The following is a 22773-nucleotide window of genomic DNA, read 5'->3' as shown; positions in this document are numbered from 1 at the left end:
TTAAGCCTAAAGTCCAATTAGTTATGCCTGAAAAAAAATTCGAAAAAAAAATTCGAAAAAAAAATCAAAAAAAAAATTATAAAAAAAATTACATGCTGACGTCAGCACATGCGCCAATGGGGTTGCCAACAAGACTGCCAACAAGGCGGTCTTTCCTGTGAGGCGGTCTCACACAAAAGTTTCTCTAGTTACTTTTATAACTAAATTTGAAGAAAATCCTATAAATTGTAAAGAGCTTATCAGAATTTCACAATTTAAGTTGCGTCAATTGACCCCTCTATTGCTTAATTGCATCCGCCATTGCTCAGAATAATACAAAATTGGAAAATTTACATATGCTTTTGAACAATGTTTAGATAATGTTTGCAATCATTTTCGAAATAGAGGAAAAGCAACTGCGCTCTTATCGATACAACAAAATTATGCCTAGTAAATTGACACAAATTGGACCTAATATATACTCCCTCCGTCCCTTTTTGTTCTTTGTGTTTGGTATTATGCAAGCAATTTAACGATTAATTAAGGTGCATTGAGATTCCCCTATTCTTTTTATTTAAACAAGGCAAACCTGTACTTTATTTATAATGTTTTCACTTTTATCAAAAAATCGACATTGGAAAAACGAAAAAATTTAATGCCCCAACGAAAAAGTGTGAGAGATTTAAATTCCCTAATGAGTTTAATTTGTTAAAACAATCTTTGGACACAAATTTTGATGGAATATTAACACATTTATAAATATAAAAAGAAATGTAAAGAATAAAATAGAACACCCAAAATGAAATACGTAAAGAGCAAAAGGGGACGGAGGGGGTACTTCATAGATGATTGCTTACTATATTAGGGTGCATAATTTAAACTTTTAGCACTTCCGCTCTCTGTAACTCAATAACTTCAAAAGTGGTCGATCTAACGTCTAGAATTAAACATACTTACTTGAACTTAAATTTTCGTGAATGAAAAGTAAGGGACATTCTAGGCATACAAATTATTTGATTGTTATCATTTTGCTAGACATATTGGTAATTTAACTTGGCTTGTTTGATCGATCATTTGGTTGGTTGTTTGACCGTAGATTGCTTAAAAATATAATTTGTATTTGATAATGTTGGTTGTTGCTAATGATTGTTTCACACATAAAGACCTTTGATGCCATTTGTATACTTTATTTTTTTGTAAGAGGTTAATAACGAGTTAACGACTAATGAGAGATAGAAAGGTAATTACTAATTAGTAACATAAAAGCCAACAACCAACATTTCAAAAGATAGTTTTACTAGCTTTTGGCGAAAAACGACTTTTTAGTGAAAGAAAAAAGTTACTAATTTTTGTTGTTTCTACCCACTAGAGAGCCAAAAGACAATGGAAAAAAAAAGCTAGTTACCAAACACCCCCATTGTACTACTAGCTAATTGGGTACGTTCTTTTCAGCAGGGATGAAGCCACGGTTAGGCGTCAGGTCGTATAATGACTTTGGTTCAATGATCAAGGGGAGAAGCTTAATATTAAGCGTACAAGAGCACCAACTACCAAGGGTTTGGGGTTCGAAACATACTTATCCTTTAAGTTTTTCTTTAATTTAAACTTTGTTTTCCACCTTAATACGGCCTACTGGTCCAAGTATTCTTTGTTCTTTTATACATTATGGGGAGAAATTAGAGCATATATATATAGGACCAAGTTCTGGTGAGAACCTCTCTTAAGATGAGAACCTCCCCTGTGATGAGAACCTCTAGTAACCGTTAGATTGAGATGAAACAAGCGGCCGAGATTCAATCTAATCCAACTCCCGAAAACCAGCTGACTTCTTTCTCAATTTCGCGCCCTCTCTCTCTCTTCAAACTCTACGCTCTCCATTTTTCTTCAAATTTCCGGAAATTTTGTTGCAAATTTAGGTATAATCTGTCAACTACTAGCTACAATTACACTTGATTTCTTCTGAAAATCAAAATTTCTAAAGTTTTACATTGATTTCCAGCTTCAATTTAGGGTTCGTCATCGTTTTGGGGCTAAATCAAAGACTAATGGTTTAATTTGGGAAACCTACTTCAAATTTTTCTACGACACTGTAAAATCAAGATCAAAATCAGGTACTCATCTATTTTCGAACAAGTTAAATTAGGTTTTCTAATCTTATTCGTTTGTTGATGCAGGGTTTACTTTTGCTGATTTTGTGTTTACTTTTTGTCGATGTTGTGTTTACTTTTGATGATATTGTGTTTACTTTTACTTGATACTATGTTTACTTTTGATGATAATGTCTTTAGAAACTGTTTTAGAGTATTTTGTGTGTAAACTGGAATTAGCTGTTTTGGAAGTTGTTGTAGAGAAAATTTGTTGGTGTTTTTTAGTTGAGGTCAATTGGTGGGAGTTGTTCTGTTATAATTTTGTTTCACTTAGTAATGTATCTAACTCAAAAAATAAAGCAAAAACTGAAAAAAAGTAAATAAAAATGGTCCAAAAGTAAACAAAATATGGCTAGGTTCTGGTTGGTAGGTGTTGTAGGTCACGTAAGTGTGGTGCCGGAGTTCCTAAGGATGCATTAGGAAGTGAAAGTGTGACTAGTTGACTACTGCTTTAGTTACCAGAGATTCTTCAACCTTATATAACCTCGAATTATTGGGAATTAGCATCGGGCAAATGAGCTTGACATGGACAGGGAAATCATCATAGACACCGGCACCACACTTAATTACCTAGACACGAGCATCTTCAATAACCTCGAAGTTATGGTGAACAGTGTCATAGGAGCAATGCCAGTTTCTAATAATCCCTTGGAAGAGCCTATTTTTTGATATGATACAAATACAACGATTTTAACTCCTCCTGACATAGTCTTTCATCCAAACGGAGGTGACTTGGTATTGAAGGCGTAAAATATCTTCTTTGTACTCGACAATTACCTTTGCTTGGCAATTGTTAAGTCGCCTTCAAATGGTGATCCTATGGTCCTTGGGAATATGGCTCAGGTCAACCTTGAGGTCAGGTTGTTGGGTTATGATACATATGACAATTCATAAATCATGCGGAAAAACCATTTAGCCAGGAATACATATTATTTACACATAATCATATAGCATAGTTTAGATGCATACTCTTTGTTGCGTGCCTTCCCTAGCTGCGCCCGAACCGAACAAGAACAAGTCTTTAGGACTCCAAGTGTCGTCCCTCCGTAGATAGTCCACAGCACGTCCGGATCCGCCTTAAGATTGACCAACTAGAATCGCCCTTAAGGTACTAAAGATTTTCGGCACTTATAGTCAAGAAATGTGTCTGAATTTTCTCTCAAAAACTCACTTTGAATACTTGAATAATCTATGAAAATATGTGACCCTAGGCACTTATTTATAGAGTTATGGAAAGGGTTTCGGAATCCTATTAGGATACTAATTTATTTAATTATAACCCTACTGGGACTCTAATTAAATAATCATTATCTAATAGTTTTAGGATTTAATCACACTTCGAATCCTGATTGCTTCAGGATTCCCGCACAAGCATTGCACGAGCACCGTACACCCGCGCAAGCCTTGCGGCCCACTCTAGGCGCACAGCGCTCGGCCCACTGTTGTGCTCCGTGCGCGCGCCCAAGGCCTTGGCTGGGCCTGGCCTTGCGCTGGGCCTGGTCGAGGCTTGGCGTGCGCTGGTGTGCGTTGGCTCGCTGGGCGACGGCCTGGCTTCGTGTTGGGCCTTCGTCTAGCGGGCCTCGTCCGATGCTAATTCGTACGATACGCTTCCGATTAAATTCCCGATTCCGGAATTCATTTTCGATACGAACAATATTTAATATTTCAGATTCCGGAATCAATTTCCGTTTCGAACAAATATTTAATATTTCCGTTTCCGGAATTATTTTCCGATTCCGATAATATTTCCGATTCTGACAATATTTCCGTTTCCGGCAATATTTCCGATTCTGGCAATATTTCCATTTCCGATAATATTTTCCGATACGTACCATGTTTCCGTTTCCGGCAACATCTACGACTTGGATAATATTTATATTTCCGATACGATACATATTTCCGTTTCCGGCAATATCATCGTTTCCGGAGTATTCATTTCTTGCCTGTGACGATCTCAGCTCCCACTGAAACCAAGATCCGTCGATTCTGAATATCCGTAGATGGAGTATTTAATGCCATTAAATACTTGATCCGTTTACGTACTATTTGTGTGACCCTACGGGTTCAGTCAAGAGTAAGCTGTGGATTAATATCATTAATTCCACTTGAACTGAAGCGGCCTCTAGCTAGGCATTCAGCTCACTTGATCTCACTGAATTATTAACTTGTTAATTAATACTGAACCGCATTTATTAGACTTAACATAGAATGCATACTTGGACCAAGGGCATTATTTCCTTCAGTCTCCCACTTGTCCTTAGGGACAAGTGTGCATTTCCTAATTCCTTTGTCGCTCGATGCTTGCTCTTGAACATAAGGTAAGAGTTGTCATCCTTATTATGTCCAGAGGTGTTTCTCGGTTTCAGAGTTCAACTGATCAAATAAACAGATAATCATAGCCTATGATTCATCCGAGCACGGCCATGCATTTCACAGTTTCTAGCTCTCCGAGTGGCCTTGTACAACTTTTAAGCATCTCATCCCGATTTATGGGAGGACAATCCCAATCTTGTGATCTTGAGATTAGACTTCGTTTGATAGGTGATTACCTGAGCGTTGCCTTTATAGCCTCCTTTTACGGTGCGACGGTTGGTCAACGTCAAAGCAACTAGTTCTCAAACAAGTAATCTCAAATCACTCAGGTATTGAGGATTTAGTGTCTAATAATTTTAATGAAATTTACTTATGACAGATTTTCATCTCTTACAGTAAAGTTTCATAGGTCTTGTCCGATACTAGTCTTCCCAAAGTAAGTATCTATGCAAATGATTATGACATTGCCATGTCCACATAGTTCAAGAAACAGAACTACTAGTCATCTTGCATTCTAATCGTCTAACGTTTTCTATGCGTCCAATTTTATAGAAAACTCCGACCAGGGACCTTTTTCAACCTTTGACATTCAAGTTCACTTGATAGACATTTCTTAGTCACAGGACTGGTCCTGACAGTCTATCTTGAATATATCGTCAAATTGAAGGGACTCATCATTTAATAAACCACAAATTAAATGGAAAAATGAATTCTTTTCATTTATTGTGAATGATTAACCAATAATGTTTTACAAAGATTTAACTCTAAAACTTTAAAACATTAAACAGAGACATCAAAGCCATTCTCCAATATGCTTGATTCCCATAGGTGCAGTGTGCGAGTTGTGCTTCGCTTGCGGCAGAGGTTTAGTCAATGGATCTGATATGTTGTCATCAGTTCCAATTTTGCTTATCTCGACTTCTTTTCTTTCAACGAACTCTCGTAGAAGGTGAAACCTACGAAGTACATGCTTGACTCTCTGGTGGTGTCTAGGCTCCTTTGCCTGTGCAATAGCTCCGTTATTGTCACAATACAGGGCTATTGGTCCTTTAATGGAGGGGACTACACCGAGTTCACCTATGAACTTCCTTAGCCATATAGCTTCCTTTGCTGCTTCATGTGCAGCAATGTACTCCGCTTCAGTTGTAGAATCCGCAATGGTGCTTTGCTTAGCACTTTTCCAGCTTACTGCTCCTCCGTTGAGGCAGAAGACAAACCCAGACTGTGATCTGAAATCATCTTTGTCGGTTTGGAAACTTGCGTCCGTATAGCCTTTAACAATTAATTCATCATCTCCACCATAGACCAGGAAGTCATCTTTGTGCCTTTTCAGGTACTTCAGAATGTTCTTGGCAGCAGTCCAATGCGCCTCTCCTGGGTCTGACTGGTATCTGCTCGTAGCACTGAGTGCGTACGCAACATCCGGGCGTGTACATATCATAGCATACATTATTGAACCAATCAATGATGCATATGGAATCCCATTCATTCGTCTACGCTCATCAAGTGTTTTTGGGCACTGAGTCTTGCTTAGAGTCATTCCATGAGACATGGGTAGGTAGCCTCGTTTGGAGTCCGCCATCTTGAACCTATCAAGCACCTTATTGATATAAGTGCTTTGACTAAGTCCAATCATCTTTTTAGATCTATCTCTGTAAATCTTGATGCCCAATATGTACTGTGCTTCTCCTAGATCTTTCATCGAAAAACATTTCCCAAGCCAAATCTTGACAGAGTTCAACATAGGAATGTCATTTCCGATAAGTAATATGTCGTCGACATATAATACTAGGAAAGCAATTTTGCACCCACTGACTTTCTTGTATACACAAGATTCGTCTGCGTTCTTGATGAAACCAAAGTCACTGACTGCTTCATCAAAACGTATATTCCAGCTCCTGGATGCCTGCTTCAATCCGTAGATTGACTTCTTTAGCTTGCATACCTTTTTAGCATTCTTTGGATCCTCAAAACCTTCAGGCTGTGTCATAAACACAGTTTCTGTTAAAACGCCGTTTAAGAAAGCAGTTTTGACATCCATCTGCCATATTTCGTAATCGTAATATGCGGCGATTGCTAACATTATCCGAATAGACTTTAGTATTGCAACTGGTGAAAAGGTTTCATCGTAATCCACACCGTGGACTTGCCTGTAACCTTTTGCAACCAATCTAGCTTTGAAAACTTCAAGTTTCCCATCCTTGTCCTTTTTCAGTTTGAAAACCCATTTGCTTCCAATGGCTTGGTAGCCATCTGGCAAATCGACCAAATCCCATACTTGGTTTTCAGACATGGAGTCTAATTCAGATTGCATGGCTTCATGCCATTGCTTGGAGCTAGGGCTCGTCATAGCTTGTTTGTAAGTCGCAGGTTCATCACTTTCAAGTAATAGAACGTCATAGCTCTCGTTCGTCAAAATACCTAAGTACCTTTCCGATTGAGATCTATATCTTTGCGATCTACGCGGGGTAACATTTCTAGATTGACCATGATTCTCACCAGATTCTTCTAAAGATCTCTGAGTTTCATCCTGAATGTCATTTTGAGCATTCTCTAGAGTTTGTTGTTCGACTCGAATTTCTTCGAGGTCTACTTTTCTCCCACTTGTCATTTTGGAAATGTGATCTTTCTCCAAAAAGACACCATCTCGAGCAACAAACACCTTGTTCTCAGATGTATTGTAGAAGTAATACCCCTTTGTTTCCTTTGGATAGCCCACAAGGATACATTTGTCAGATTTTGGATGAAGTTTGTCTGAAATTAATCGTTTGACGTATACTTCACATCCCCAAATCTTAAGAAAAGACACATTTGGAGGCTTTCCAAACCATAATTCGTATGGAGTCTTTTCGATAGCTTTAGACGGAGCTCTATTTATAGTGAGTGCAGCTGTATTTAGTGCATGTCCCCAAAATTCTAATGGAAGTTCGGCCTGACCCATCATTGACCTGACCATGTCTAGCAAGGTTCTGTTCCTCCGTTCCGACACACCGTTCCATTGTGGTGTTCCTGGAGGAGTAAATTCTGATAGAATTCCACATTCTTTCAGATGGTCATCAAATTCATAGCTCAGATATTCACCGCCTCTATCAGACCGCAGTGCCTTAATCTTCTTGCCTAATTGATTCTCTACTTCACTCTGAAATTCCTTGAATTTGTCAAAGGATTCAGACTTATGCTTCATTAGGTAGACATAACCATACCTACTGAAGTCATCAGTGAAAGTGATAAAGTAGCTGAAACCACCTCTAGCATTTGTACTCATTGGTCCACATACATCTGTATGGATTAAACCCAATAGTTCATTTGCTCTTTCTCCAACTTTAGAGAAAGGTTGCTTTGTCATTTTGCCAAGTAAACATGATTCGCATTTACCATAATCCTCTAAGTCAAATGGTTCTAGAATTCCTTCCTTTTGAAGTCTTTCTAAGCGTTTCAAGTTTATATGGCCTAATCGACAATGCCACAGATAGGTGTGATCTGAATCATTCTTTTTGGCCTTTTTGGTATTTATGTTATATACTTGTTTGTCGTGATCTAATAAATAAAGTCCATTGACTAATCTAGCAGATCCATAAAACATCTCTTTAAAATAAAACGAACAACTATTGTCTTTTATTAAAAAGGAAAATCCCTTAGCATCTAAGCAAGAAACTGAAATGATGTTTTTAGTAAGACTTGGAACATGGAAACAATCTTCCAGTTCCAAAACTAGCCCGGAGGGCAACGACAAATAGTAAGTTCCTACAGCTAATGCAACAATCCGTGCTCCATTTCCCACTCGTAGGTCGACTTCACCCTTGCTTAACTTTCTACTTCTTCTTAGTCCCTGTGGATTGGAACATAAGTGTGAGCCACAACCTGTATCTAATACCCAAGAAGTTGAATTAGCAAGTATACAGTCTATAACGAAAATACCTGAAGATGGAACGACTGTTCCGTTCTTCTGATCTTCCTTTAGCTTCAAGCAATCTCTCTTCCAATTCCCCTTCTTCTTGCAGTAGAAGCATTCGGATTCAGAAGTGGGTTGACTGACCTTCCTCTTTACAGATTTGGCGCCAGTTTGCTTAGTTGGGCTGGCCTTGTCGCCACCTTTCTTAGCATTCCTCTTCTCTCCAGATTTCTTGAACTTGCCCCCACGCACCATAAGCACATCCTGCTTATCACTTTTGAGCGTCTTTTCAGCGGTCTTCAGCATACCGTGAAGCTCAGTGAGCGTTTTGTCCAGACTATTCATATTGTAGTTCAGTTTGAACTGATCATACCCGCTATGAAGAGAATGGAGGATGGTGTCTATAGCCATTTCCTGAGAAAATTGCTGATCCAGCCGACTCATATTCTCAATGAGTCCAATCATTTTGAGAACATGTGGACTTACGGGCTCGCCCTTCTTAAGCTTGGTCTCAAGAATTTGTCTATGAGTCTCGAATCTTTCGACTCGAGCCAGATCTTGGAACATGTTCTTCAACTCACTGATGATTGTGAAAGCATCTGAGTTGATGAACGTTTTCTGCAGATCCGCACTCATGGTGGCGAGCATTAGACATTTCACATCCTTGTTGGCATCAATCCAACGATTGAGGGCTGCCTGAGTGACCCCGTCGCCTGCGGCTTCGGGCATCGCCTCATCTAGGACATACTCCTTTTCTTCCTACATAAGAACTATTTGCAAGTTCCTTTGCCAGTCAAGGAAGTTTTTCCCGTTCAACTTCTCCTTTTCGAGAATTGATCGAATGTTGAATGAATTGTTGTTTGCCATATTAAAAACTACAATTGAAAAGAATAAACAAATAAATAACCATTCACAGTTTCTCTTAATAAACTTAAATTCTAGCATACATGCATAATTCAATGTTTATTAAGCATTTTATTCAAGTTATGTGTTCCGGCAGGTGTGAATAAAATGATTCCAAGATCCTAAAATCATTGAAGAACTAAGCACAGTTTGTCGACTTAATCCTAAAACATCTTAGGTAAGCAAAAAGCCTTTTGCTAATAGTCTAGAAACTATTCTTGGTTGATAGGTACGTCTAAGAACTTATTAGGTAAACCTATCGATTTTGCCACGACATAAAAGGACTCCTTACTTATATCGTTGAGTTTCACCGAAACTAACATGTACTCACAATTATTTGTGTACCTTGCCCCTTTAGGACCAATAAGTAACACCTCGCTGAGCGAAAACTATTACTAGATTGATGTAAAGGATATCCAAGCAAGTGTATATTTTGGCATGGCACCTTTTAACTCAATTTTTAAGTTTGGAACTTAAGGCTCTTACTATGTTGGTTAGATTTTAAGTGAACTAAAATCCTTAATCATGCAACATAATCAAGCCACAATCTCATGCATAATTAAGACATATTTAAAGCAATAAATAACTTAAAGCATGCATAAGATAAATGTGATCTAGTATGGCCCGACTTCATCTTGAAGCTTTGACTTCAAAGTCCGTCTTGAAAATCTCCGTGGGAGGCACCATTTTCTTCAAATAGGATAAGCTATAATTAAAACTAATTACAACTATTTGATGGCACGCAGACCATATTTGAATTGAAAAATAACTTTGGTACTTTAGACCAATTACATTCAAATTAATGGTGCGCAGACCATATTTTCTATCCTATTTGGGCCATACTAGTCACTTCATAACCTGCAAAACAGTACATATACAATATATACCATTCACCCATTCATTATCATGAATGGCCCACATAGCTGGTTAGTAAAACACATTATGCATCACGTAAACATTTGCAGCAATTAATCAAGGGCACCAATAATCTACCAATTATTCAGTCCTTATTAATTCTAATCAAGTTGTTTTAACCTTAAGGATTTGTAGACCTAATCAAGAGTTTATGACTAAAAGGGCTCCCACTTAAACCAATAAATTCGTATGCTTTACTAATTTTAAACATAAAAATGTATTTCTAGTCTAACCGGAAACATACAAATTTAATTAAAATTTAAAGCTCATATGAATTTATAATTGAATCCAAAAGTTTAATTTAATTTCAGTCGTATTTAAATTAATTCATGATTTTAATTTTAGTAAAATAATTAGAATAAATAAAATTTATTATAATTACAATATTCAAAATTAAAATCCAAGAAAATAATTTAAATTATTAATTTTTAAAATTAATTAAAATTACGTAAACTGAGAATTTCAAATTAAACATTCAAAACGATCTAATCGCAACGCAAACACCCTACGCATCGCACGCCCATGGGCCACACGCACACAGCCATCGCTGGCCATGTGCGCGCAGCCCATGCGCTCGTCGCATAGCTGCTGCATCTTCCCATCGCAAGCCATCGCACAAGTGGTGCTCGCTGCGCGCGCGCCAGCGCTCGACGCACGCGAGCCATCGCTCGCTGTGCGCGCTCGCCAGCGCTTGCTGCGCGCGCTCCAGCGCTTGATGCACGCGAGCCATCGCTCGCTGTGCGCGAGCAATTGCGCGCTGCGCTCGATCAGCGCTGGGCGTAGCGCTCGTGGCACGCGAGCTTGCGCTCGCTGCGCGCGAGGCTGCGCGCGCTTGCGCGAGGCAGTGCGCGTTGTGGCGCAGCTCTCTTGCTGCCCACACGCGACTGCCGTGCCTTGCCTTCGCCCATGCCCATTCGTCCATAGCTCGTGGCCCACGACACAAGGCAGGGCTGCTGCCTTGTGCTCGTGCACCATGCCCCTGCTCATTGCATTCGTGCCGCACGGGCGACGAGCTCCCTTGCTCGTCGTCGCATGCCCGCACTATACAACACCCCTTAAGGGTAACACGAAGCGTCCATTGCTTTGTGCGTGCAAGTTATATGAACGAATCGCATAAAAATTTAAAATTTATATTTAAAATTAATGACAAATTAATAAATAATATTAATTTCATAATTTAGGGCGAAAAATCGAAAATTTATTATTCAATTGATTTCCGATTATTATGGATTCAAGCCTAGGTCATAAAAATTTAAAATTTAACATAAATTTACAATTTTTATGGTGGTTTTTAATCATAGGTTTCTAATTAAATTATAATTAATTATGAAAATTAAATTAATTCTAAATTATTCTAATTTTCAACAAATTAATCATAATTACAAATTAGATTGCATAATTAACAAGGCTAGGCATTCAAACTTGTTAAACATATACAGTAGGTCAATAAAAAATTCAAGATTTATCAACAAGAATCGCAAATATTTAATTTAACATCTTAAATTTACGAAATTTTGCATTCGAAAACTAAAACCTTCGAAAAGTCATAGTTAGGCTTCGAATTTGAGAATTCTGGGTTCGGCAGAAAAATACTAATTTTGTCAAAATTTTAGAATGCCTTTTACATGCGGAATTGTTACAAAAATCACTCGATTTGGATGAGTAACGAAGAAACTGACGAAAAACTGCGTACGTATAATTAAATAAACGCAATTTGCAATTAATTAACAATTACGAAAATTAATCACCCCTTTTAATTCTTGCAAATTTGTAATATTTAACCATGTTCATGCAATTTAGATTATGAAAATAATAAGAGGCTCTGATACCACTGTTGGGTTATGATACATATGACAATTCATAAATCATGCGGAAAAACCATTTAGCCAGGAATACATATTATTTACACATAATCATATAGTATAGTTTAGATGCATACTCTTTGTTGCGTGCCTTCCCTAGCTGCGCCCGAACCGAACAAGAACAAGTCTTTAGGACTCCAAGTGTCGTCCCTCCGTAGATAGTCCACAGCACGTCCGGATCCGCCTTAAGATTGACCAACTAGAATCGCCCTTAAGGTACTAAAGATTTTCGGCACTTATAGTCAAGAAATGTGTCTGAATTTTCTCTCAAAAACTCACTTTGAATACTTGAATAATCTATGAAAATATGTGACCCTAGGCACTTATTTATAGAGTTATGGAAAGGGTTTTGGAATCCTATTAGGATACTAATTTATTTAATTATAACCCTACTAGGACTCTAATTAAATAATCATTATCTAATAGTTTTAGGATTTAATCACACTTCGAATCCTGATTGCTTCAGGATTCCCGCACAAGCATTGCACGAGCACCGTACACCCGCGCAAGCCTTGCGACCCACGCTAGGCGCACAGCGCTCGGCCCACTGCTGTGCTCCGTGCGCGCGCCCAAGGCCTTGGCTGGGCCTGGCCTTGCGCTGGGCCTGGTCGAGGCTTGGCGTGCGCTGGTGTGCGTTGGCTCGCTGGGCGACGGCCTGGCTTCGTGCTGGGCCTTCGTCTAGCGGGCCTCGTCCGATGCTAATTCGTACGATACGCTTCCGATTAAATTCCCGATTCCGGAATTCATTTCCGATACGAACAATATTTAATATTTCCGATTCCGGAATCAATTTCCGTTTCGAACAAATATTTAATATTTCCGTTTCCGGAATTATTTTCCGATTCCGATAATATTTCCGATTCTGACAATATTTCCGTTTCCGGCAATATTTCCGATTCTGGCAATATTTCCATTTCCGATAATATTTTCCGATACGTACCATGTTTCCGTTTCCGGCAACATCTACGACTTGGATAATATTTATATTCCGATACGATCCATATTTTCGTTTCCGGCAATATCATCGTTTCCGGAGTATTCATTTCTTGCCTGTGACGATCTCAGCTCCCACTGAAACCAAGATCCGTCGATTCCGAATATCCATAGATGGAGTATTTAATGCCATTAAATACTTGATCCGTTTACGTACTATTTGTGTGACCCTACGGGTTCAGTCAAGAGTAAGCTGTGGATTAATATCATTAATTCCACTTGAACTGAAGCGGCCTCTAGCTAGGCATTCAGCTCACTTGATCTCACTGAATTATTAACTTGTTAATTAATACTGAACCGCATTTATTAGACTTAACATAGAATGCATACTTGGACCAAGGGAATTATTTCCTTCACAAGTTTGATCTTCTAAGCAAGACAATGAGCTTTTCTCTTAAAGACTGTTAGCTAGCACAGAATGATGCCATTTCAAGACCGAGTTTATGGTTTTTGTTCTAATGACTGTTCGTGAATTTGATCTTCTAAGCAAGACAGTGAGCTTTGGTTTGCTTGCATTACGTTAGATCAAACATTGATGTTGCTCTTTCTGTTATGCATTACGTTGTTGTTTGCTGCTACCGTTTGGATCTGACTGTTATTTCTGATCTGCTTGCATATTCTGTTTTATTTGATCTGTGCTTTCTCTGCTTGTGATGTTCCTGTGTTGCTGTTATGTTATTCCTATTTTGTTCTAGTCTGTGGTTCCATGCTTGAAGCTATTTTGCTAGGTTTAAGCCAATGTTAACCTTGGTTGACTTTGGTGTTTATTTTGTTGGTTTTTTTTGGTGGAATATGGACAAAACTATGAACAAATGTTAGTACATATGTTGATAATTAAGATCGAGTGGTGACACAAAATGATTTAAGTATTAAAATTGCAGAAAAGTAAACCAAATATCTCTAAAAGTAAACTAAATATCTCTAAAAGTAAACCTAATATCTCTAAAAGTAAACCAAATATTTCTAAAAGTAAACCTGATATATGTGGCCACAGTAATCTAGGGTGTTTGCTGCTGGTTTCTGCCTAGTTTCTTGAAGCAATCTATCGCTTACTAATGCACCTCAGATAAAATGGAAACTTTGGATACTACTAAATTGATTGTTTCAGCATCAACGAACAAGTCACAGATGCATAAAACCATCCAAGTTGTGGAGCTATGACTTAAAGGAAGGTGTACTCAAAATCTATGTTATATATAATGATTCTGATTTCTTAATGGAAAATTCTCAGTTTTGGCTATTGTACTTATATGAATTTCCATATACAACATGTTGTCAGTTGGACACAGTAAGTCTTCTTTGAGGGTGGATCCTAACAGTAGGTTCTTGGATTGTTGTGTTGTGCTGGTGGTTCGGTTTATTATGCAAGTGTTGTCCATAAGTCTACTTTGGTAGCTTGGCCAAAGTTGACTTTTTTATGTTTTTTTCATAAGTAAGCTAAATTTATCTAAAAGTTAATTAAATCTCTATAAAAGTAAACTAAATTTCTCTAAAAGTAAATAAATAATAATGGAACTTTGGTTGTAATTTTTTTAGGAAATTCACAAAGAATAATAGATGTTCAACCGTGGGAAATTAAATTAGCTTAGCCTGTAGCACCATAGGTTAAAAAGTAGAACTGGGGGTTGAATTCCATAGAAAAAACTAACTTGGCTGCTAAATTTCTGGGAATTGTTTAAATAAACATAGTAGTAGAGTAGAGTCTGTGGTATAATTGTTCATATAGTACCAACCCAGTTTCTTCAAGTATAATGTGATGGGTTCAAAAAATTATGAGTAACAGGAGTTGAAAAGAATTTTACCTTGAGGCAAACGGCAGTTACATGTGTATTAGTGCAGACTTCAACGGGTGTTGTTGTATTTCTGTAATGTGTTTTATCGTGTGCACGAACATGCATATGCATTTGAGGCATTACTCCGTATAAAACAAGTAAAGACTAACACGATGAATGCAAGGTTTTGACTATCTTTTTAGATTAATCTCAGTTCTGGATGACTTCGATCTAATCTAAATTTTAAGGGGTCATTCATAATATTCTAAATCATAAAATTCCCGTCTTTGGTTATTCATAATATTCTCAATTTCGCAGAAATTTTGAGGTCTGTAGACTTGTTGCAAGCGCATCACTGCACTTTGAGTTAGTTTTGTTCAGTGTTGTAGTTCAGCAAAAGCTTTTGGTTGTCTTTTCGAGCTCCTGATGTGGTTAGGCTTCAAGTCTATTGTTGTTGCAGTTACCTACGGATGTTGGTGAAGTTGATCTTGAATAGCATATATTTCAACACTTGGCTACTGCAGCTGCCATGAGAAGTGGAATCTTGTTTTCCGGAGGGAAGGCCAAAGGAGATGGTCGTCATCACCGGGACATCATCCGGTCTTTGTTTTCTCAACTTCTAATGCTCTTCATAATGCTTCTATTTTGAATTATATGAATCATATTGGAGGTGAAAGTCATTCTCCTGCAGTGTCTCTAGGAAGTGCTACCATACTGATCCGAAGGTATTTCAGATGCTCCAGTCCCAGTTTCACTTCCTCCACCACAAACTGATGAGGTTTATTCTCATAGGATTCGATCTAATTTTGCATCAGCGAATCGAGAACGTGTTTTTATCAGAAACCCGCGCCGGTATATATCTAATACCCTATTATTGCGTTTGGATTCATTGAGCCGTCCTCAAACAACAATGGAGACAAACTAGACCTATTCCCTCAAAAAAAAAAAAAAAAACTAGACCTACATTAGTTAGATGCAATTAACTTCTAAACTTATTGATTCACTGTTGAGAATCATATACAAATGCAATGACAGCAGATGCTAGCATTTTAGGCTTGGAACTTTGAAAATACCCATCCTTCGTCATACGACCCTTACAACCTTACCCAGCTTCATAAACAGAGTAGATGTAATGTTTTAAAGACAGTGTAACACATATCCAGGGGTGGCTTGATGGAGAAAAGGGATAAAAGTAATGTGTTTTGTGAGTCTGGGCTTTGAGCAGATTAGCAGTTTTTTGTTTTGTTTGAGAAATGAAACCAATATCTTTTTTGTTGGTATGTTTAATGTTGCAGAAATTTTGAGGGTCTACAAACCTGTTGCAAGCGCATCACTGCACTTTGAGTTAAGCAAAAAAAATTGGTTGTCTTCCCGTTCTCCTGATGTGGTTAGGTTTCAAGTCTGTTGTTGTTGCAGTATTCTAGCTTGCATTCAATGAAGCTGTTTCCAAGTGCTTGCAAGTTGTGTGCAGTTCTGATAAGAGATAATTCTTGTAAGTTAGAAAATTTTTGGGGGGTTGAGACCTAGCAAAGTGTTGGGGGGTTCAGGCCTAGCTTCAGGAACTTGTGCAAGGTAAACTAAATCTCTATAAAAGTAAACTGAATCTTTCGAGAAGTAAACTATATAATACTGAAACTTTGATTGCAATTTTTTTTTCTTGAATCTTAAGCCAAAACCTATTAGCTCAAATGGGAGAGCAATGTGCCATTGTACATGGATGTAGGTTCAAATCCTACATAGGTTGGTGATTTATACGCGCAAAATACTCATAAGTAAATAATAAACTCAAAAGTAAATTAAAAAAACTCACAAGTAAATAAGAAAATATTAAAAGTAAATATGAAAATCTCAACAGTTAATCTGAATGTGGATGAGTTCTATATTTAAAAATCATGTTGTAAGAAGGAATTGTGTGTTTATAGGACTTTATTGTTGAAATAAATTAAAAAAGAAAATTAGAAAAGTGTTTAAGATTTTTTTTTTTTTTTTAAGTAAAGCAAAAACTACAAAAGTAAAGAAAATTAACATGTAAGTAAATGAAATTGTTCGAAAAGTAAACACTGAGTATGAGTATAGGGAGGTCAAAATAAAGGTTTTCAAATTAAAAGTAAAAAGAACAATACAAAGAGTAAAGACAACCTACGTGGGATTCGAACCCACATCTTTTGTGCTTTTGCAAAATGCTCTTCCAATTGAGCTAGTAGGCTATTATATAAAGATAGATTCGGGGTAATTAGAAAGCATTCACATATTTTTCCTTTTGAGCAATTTTGAAGTAGAGAAAGAACCAGTAAAAGTAAATAGAATCGATTAAAAGTAAAGATCATAAAAAATGAGATAAACTCTACCACATAAACGCTACTAAGCCTAATAGGATCATTAAGACACTTACACCAGCTAGGGAAGCTACAATACCAGGCACTTGGACAAGTTCAGAGGATCTAGTTGCTATTAAAGTAGTTGATGTCGCCGCATATCTGTCAGATAATTGAGAGGAAGTACCATACCTTAGCCTATGATCTCCACCAACAATCCTGATACTGATGATATGCTCATTGTCATCCAGAACCTCCAACCTCTTAGTGCTCTTAGTCGGAAGCCCTGATTTCACACCAACCTCTTTTACACTTCAAAATCTCAAGATTTCCCTCAACTAACAAATAACGGCTCATATTTCTGAGTTTGATCGAACCTCCTCACTAAGGACCAAACCTGACATGCAAACACTACGTTTATAAGAGACTATCATAGAAAACTCAACCGAATTTACACGAGAAGGGCATATAATTCCCTTGGGAAATAAGTTATCAGCATATTCAACATACTCAAATTACCCACGTACTAAAAGCTGCCATCATTTTTACATAGGAATTTATTTTTATCACTTTTGCAATCCTGCAGCACCAAATAAACTCAGCTAAGGAGAACAAGACTCTCACCTAAACCATAATAAGCTCAAGAAAACACCAGTCAAGAAAAGCTATACATCTCTCATTTTTATATCAAAATGTTTCTCATTTTCTATAGTTGTCACACAACAACCAAAAACACTATTTTCAAGGGCGAATCATGGCTCAAATTAAAAGCAAACTAATCATCCCAATCTAAACCCGCAAAGGAGGAAGAATTGAAAAAAATTGGGCAACTCACCCAATCTCAACCTCGGTACAACAAACACCAGTAAATCAATTACAAAATATGTAGAATTTCAAATGAATTCAATCCCTTTCTTTAGTAACTCACTGAAAATACTATGAACTACAGTCCCATACATATATTCCTTTCTCCATATAATCTACAATTTCAGACCTTCCCCCTGTCAAATTAAGATTCAAGAGAGATCAATTTTAAGGTACTTTAGGTAGGCCAAAGTGAGCTCCTCCTTACAGGAATACATCAAGAAACCAAGATCAGTCCATAGTGCTTGTGAAGCATCTATGTTTGACTCAACTTTTGGCCGTTGCAAAAGATCAGTCCAAAATCAATACAATCCAAAAAAAATTAAATACAAGCTAATAAACAAATGTTTTAGTTAAAGTAATCACAATAATACAAACAAATCTAGATCAAACATTGAATGAGATCGAAGAATAACTCAGAACAAAACAAGTTTAGTTTTAAACCCTAATTAACTCGAGAAAAACTAAACCCTAACTTAAATCATGAAATCGCAAAATACTGCAACAAAAGCCCTAATTCGAAAAACAAATATCCCTAATTTGAGCCAAACTCAAAAGAGAAAACACTGAAACAAATAGAACAATTCAAGACATACCTGGCGAATTGAAAAACGTGAAATCGCAAAGAATATAAGAAACTTGCAGGAATCGAAGATGTTGAAGAAGATAAGTCAATCGTAGAGAGGGTTTACTCCTGTAAAATCGAAAAATTGAGTACATACATGATGAATTGAAAGAGGAAAAATAGCAAAGGTACCTGGCGAATTGAAAGAGGAAAATCGCAAAGGTACCTGGCGAATTGAAAGAGGAAAATCGCAAAGGTGAAGGAATTAGAGGAATCGGAGATGAACAAACCCCAACTGGGTTGAGGGGATTTGCAGGAAGAGAGAGAAAACGGGGGGATAGAGAGAAATAAAAACTGAAAATCGGGTTGAGGGGAGAAGGTCATTCAACAATGCGATTTTACCATATTACCCTTATTTTTATGATTTGTTCGGGTAAGATGTGGATCGTTGGATTAAATTGATCGAGGGCTGAGATTAGTTCTCAGTTCTCATCTTAAGGGGTGGTTCTCACCAGATCACGATTCTCTCTCTCTCTCTCTCTATATATATATATATATATATATGCCTGATAGAAACTGACCAGTCCTGATTATAACTTATTAGATCTGATTTCAAGAGAGTGAAATTATAGGAGCTGATTGAATTTATAGACGGAATACAACATGATTTCAACATATCTAAATTTATTGAATCTAAAAATTATTTTTGTGAGGGGAATAATATGTTCCCTCGCTAACCTCGAACATGTACAAAATACAGAGGGGCACATTCTATTAAACCATATTTTTATAGTATTTATTATGAAAAAATAAGTTTAAATAAGTTGAATTCAAATTGAATACGGCAAATAACACAATTTCAAACAAAAATACTAAAATATTTGAAATCTAAAGAGTAGACCAGATGAGGGGACGAGGTGGCGGCTAGGAAGAGTAGGAACTATATGTCTTGAATATTTACCAAAAATATTAAAACAAACAAATAATTAATTTAAATATTTATTTGGCATTATCTTACAAAAAAAAAACAGCCAATAATAATTATTCACAGAAAATAGAAAAAAATACAGGCGTCCAAAGCAACGAGAGCCACTAATTTTTGAGTCAAGCGAGCGTTAGGAACGTGTTCGGCCACAAGAAATATTCCATGGGTATTTCCGTAATTAATTACCTGAGGCTGAGTCATTTTCTTATAAGGCTGAGTATCCTCCACGAAATTACAAGGGTATATCCGTATTTTAACACCATAATACAGCTGTGCGTTTAGTGTCGACACCCTCCTCCATTATATAATGACCTAACCTGCTTGCATTCTTATCTCAATTGAAAAAAAGCCTGCTATTATATTTTCCCAAGAGCCGCAAAACTCAATTTTAATCATCCTCTCATCATATTCTCCAATCTTTTGCCTCAATTTTCTCTCTCCTAGGGTTTTTGTTTCAATTATTTCGTAATTATTCCGGGGTCTTTGTTTTTCTGGAAGATCGGATTGTTGGTTGGAGATACTGGTTTTGGTTCATTCTTTGATTTTCCATTTATCTGTAAGTTTCCTCGATCCTTTTAATTTTCTGTTTGCGATCTTAGATTTGTTTTGATATGTTCTGTTTCTATCGTTGATATTTATCGTTTTTGTTTGATTTCGATCTAGATTCTTGTGAATTTTTGAGTATCATCTAAATTGTTTAGGGCTTTTTCATCTAAGATTTGATGCATGCCATCTGTTTATGTTTTGATAATTTGGGCTGTAATTGTCTGTTGTTCGAGTTTTAATTCTGTAGATCTGATCTCTTTTGTTGTTTTTGTTCTGGTGCCCTTTTTTTGTTATTAATTTGAGTCAGAGACTGTGAAATTGTTGAAACATTGTGAATACCGTGTTTACGTTTTTCAATTAGGTGTATTTTGCAAATAAAAGTTAATATTTTATTTTGATTGGATGCGGTGTTTCTGTTTAATATTTGGGCTTTTTTCTTGGTTAATTAATCAATTTGACTAATTCTGCCGAAGAATTTGAATTATTAAGTGAAATTTGCCTATAAGTTTGACTATGTCTTCCTTGATATGCTTTATGAAAATTTGAATAAATGTATGGGAAACTCATGTTTTTAATTTTGTAAATTTGAGTTTTAATTCCACAATTGAAGCCCGTCTTCAATGTACTTCATCGCAGTAAAGTCGGCTTCGAAATTGATTTTTTGTATCATAATTCGAATGGTTCTCCTTTGTTCATTAATTCCTGTTTTCGAGTTTGCTAGGTAACGTATGATTTATAGCTTGATTGCTGTTTTTTTATTCGAAGTACTACGAAATATATCATATATTTGCAATATTTGCTGATACATATTTTCTGGGTTTGTTCTTCAGTGAAGAGTGAATGTTCTAATGGAATCAAAAGGTGGTAAAGACGATTCCAGTAGTAGTAGTAGTAAATCATTGTTATACGCCGCACCACTCGCCTACACCATTGAAGACGTTCGACCAAAGGGAGGAGTCAAGAAATTCAGATCAGCTGCTTACTCAAACGTAAGCTCCTTGTGTTTGCTATCATATTTATGCCATGAATTTTATGAAATCGGTGCGATTTACTTATGCTTTTTTTTTTTGTGTTTTTGTTTTGCAGTGCTCTCGCAAACCATCCTGATATACCCTAACTAGTTCTTGCTCCGCCACTTTACAGTGGTCTTTTTATTTTTTGCTTTAGATATTACTACTTTTAATTTTAGGTCCCTTTCTTCTTCTGTTTACCTCTGCCCCCTGCACCTCCTCTTTGCGACTGTAAGAAGTTCTTCTAGTATTTGTAGCCATGACGGTTCCCATGGTTGGAGACAACAATAACAACAACAACAACGAAATGGCAATTTCTGCTATTGGATTCGAAGGGTTCGAGAAGAGGCTAGAGATCACGTTCTTTGAGCCCAGTATCTTTGTCGATCCTGAAGGGAAGGGTCTCCGTGCTTTGTGTAAGGCACAGTTGGATGAGATTCTTGGCCCTGCTGAGTGCACCATTGTCGATTCTCTGGCAAATGAAAGTGTAGACTCTTATGTTCTATCAGAGTCAAGCCTCTTTATTTACGCATACAAGATCATCATCAAAACTTGTGGGACAACTAAGCTGCTTCGTGCAATTCCTCCTATTTTGAGGTTGGCTGGAAGCCTGTCACTTGACGTCAAATCTGTCCGTTATACCCGTGGCAGTTTCATTTTCCCTGGTGCTCAATCTTACCCTCACCGGAGCTTCTCAGAGGAAGTAGCTGTTCTTGATGGTTACTTTGGTAAGCTTGCGGCAGGCAGCAAGGCTTTTGTGATGGGGGACCCTGCAAAGCCCCAAAAGTGGCATGTTTACTCTGCATCTGCTGAAACGATCAGCTTTGAGGAGCCAGTATATACTCTTGAAATGTGCATGACTGGTCTTAAGAAGGAGAAGGCTTCAGTCTTCTTCAAATCTCAATCGCCCAATGCTGCTGTTATGACGGAAAGTTCTGGTATTCGGAAAATTCTTCCAGACTCAAAGATATGCGACTTTGATTTCGAACCCTGTGGTTATTCCATGAATGCTATTGAAGGACCTGCGATCTCTACCATCCACATTACCCCAGAAGATGGCTTCAGCTATGCTAGCTTTGAAGCTGTTGGTTATGACTTGAAGAAAACTGATTTGAACCAGCTGGTGGAGAGGGTCCTTGCTTGCTTTGAACCAAGCGAGTTTAGCATTGCTATTCATGCTGAGATTGCTGCTAACTCTATGGAGCACAACTGTTACGTTAATGTGAACGGATACAGTCGTGAAGAGGGAGGCATTGAAGAGCTCGGATTTGGCGCTGCTTCTGTATTCTACCAGAAGTTCTGCAAGGCGTCCACTGGATTTGGCGCCACCAACAAGCCAAAGCCAGCTCTTAAGTGCTGCTGGAAAGAGGACAAATTTGAAGAAGAAAAGGATTATTAAGTACCTTTTCCTTTCATGTTTTATGGTTTTATCTTTTTTTTCATTGAATAAGATTCAGGTCTTCATCCTGATGGGTTGTTTCTAAGTACTCTTGTGATTTTTCGGATATTTTCTCGGTTCCATTCTGGAACATATTATCATCATCTATCTATCATTTAAATTGTACTCGGATTATGTCATTATTACTCCGTACTATATAATGATTATTATTAATACTATTATACTTACTAATTTGGTATTATCTTGCCATGATTCATTTTGAAGATTACATTGATGAGAAAGGTAAGCACTCTTGTCATGTTAATAGTGACAC

The 22773-nt window shown here is 37.3% G+C and overlaps 1 protein-coding gene across 1 annotated transcript; it reads left to right on the top strand.

Moving 5' to 3' along the window:
* Nucleotides 1-19732: 19732 nt before the first annotated feature.
* On the top strand, nt 19733-22701 carry LOC110795299 (S-adenosylmethionine decarboxylase proenzyme-like). The gene is made up of 3 exons (NM_001426442.1): nt 19733-20061; nt 20882-21040; nt 21138-22701. The coding sequence occupies exon 3, from the start codon at nt 21321-21323 to the stop codon at nt 22458-22460; it is 1140 nt and encodes a 379-aa protein (NP_001413371.1). The 5' UTR covers nt 19733-20061; nt 20882-21040; nt 21138-21320; the 3' UTR covers nt 22461-22701.
* The last annotated feature ends 72 nt before the right edge of the window (nt 22702-22773 follow it).

The sequence above is a fragment of the Spinacia oleracea genome, chromosome 3 (genome assembly GCF_020520425.1).
Source record: "Spinacia oleracea cultivar Varoflay chromosome 3, BTI_SOV_V1, whole genome shotgun sequence".
In the NCBI taxonomy this organism is placed as follows: Eukaryota; Viridiplantae; Streptophyta; class Magnoliopsida; order Caryophyllales; family Amaranthaceae; genus Spinacia; species Spinacia oleracea.
Note: the sequence above shows the minus strand (reverse complement) of the source record. Positions and strands in the feature narration are given on the sequence as shown.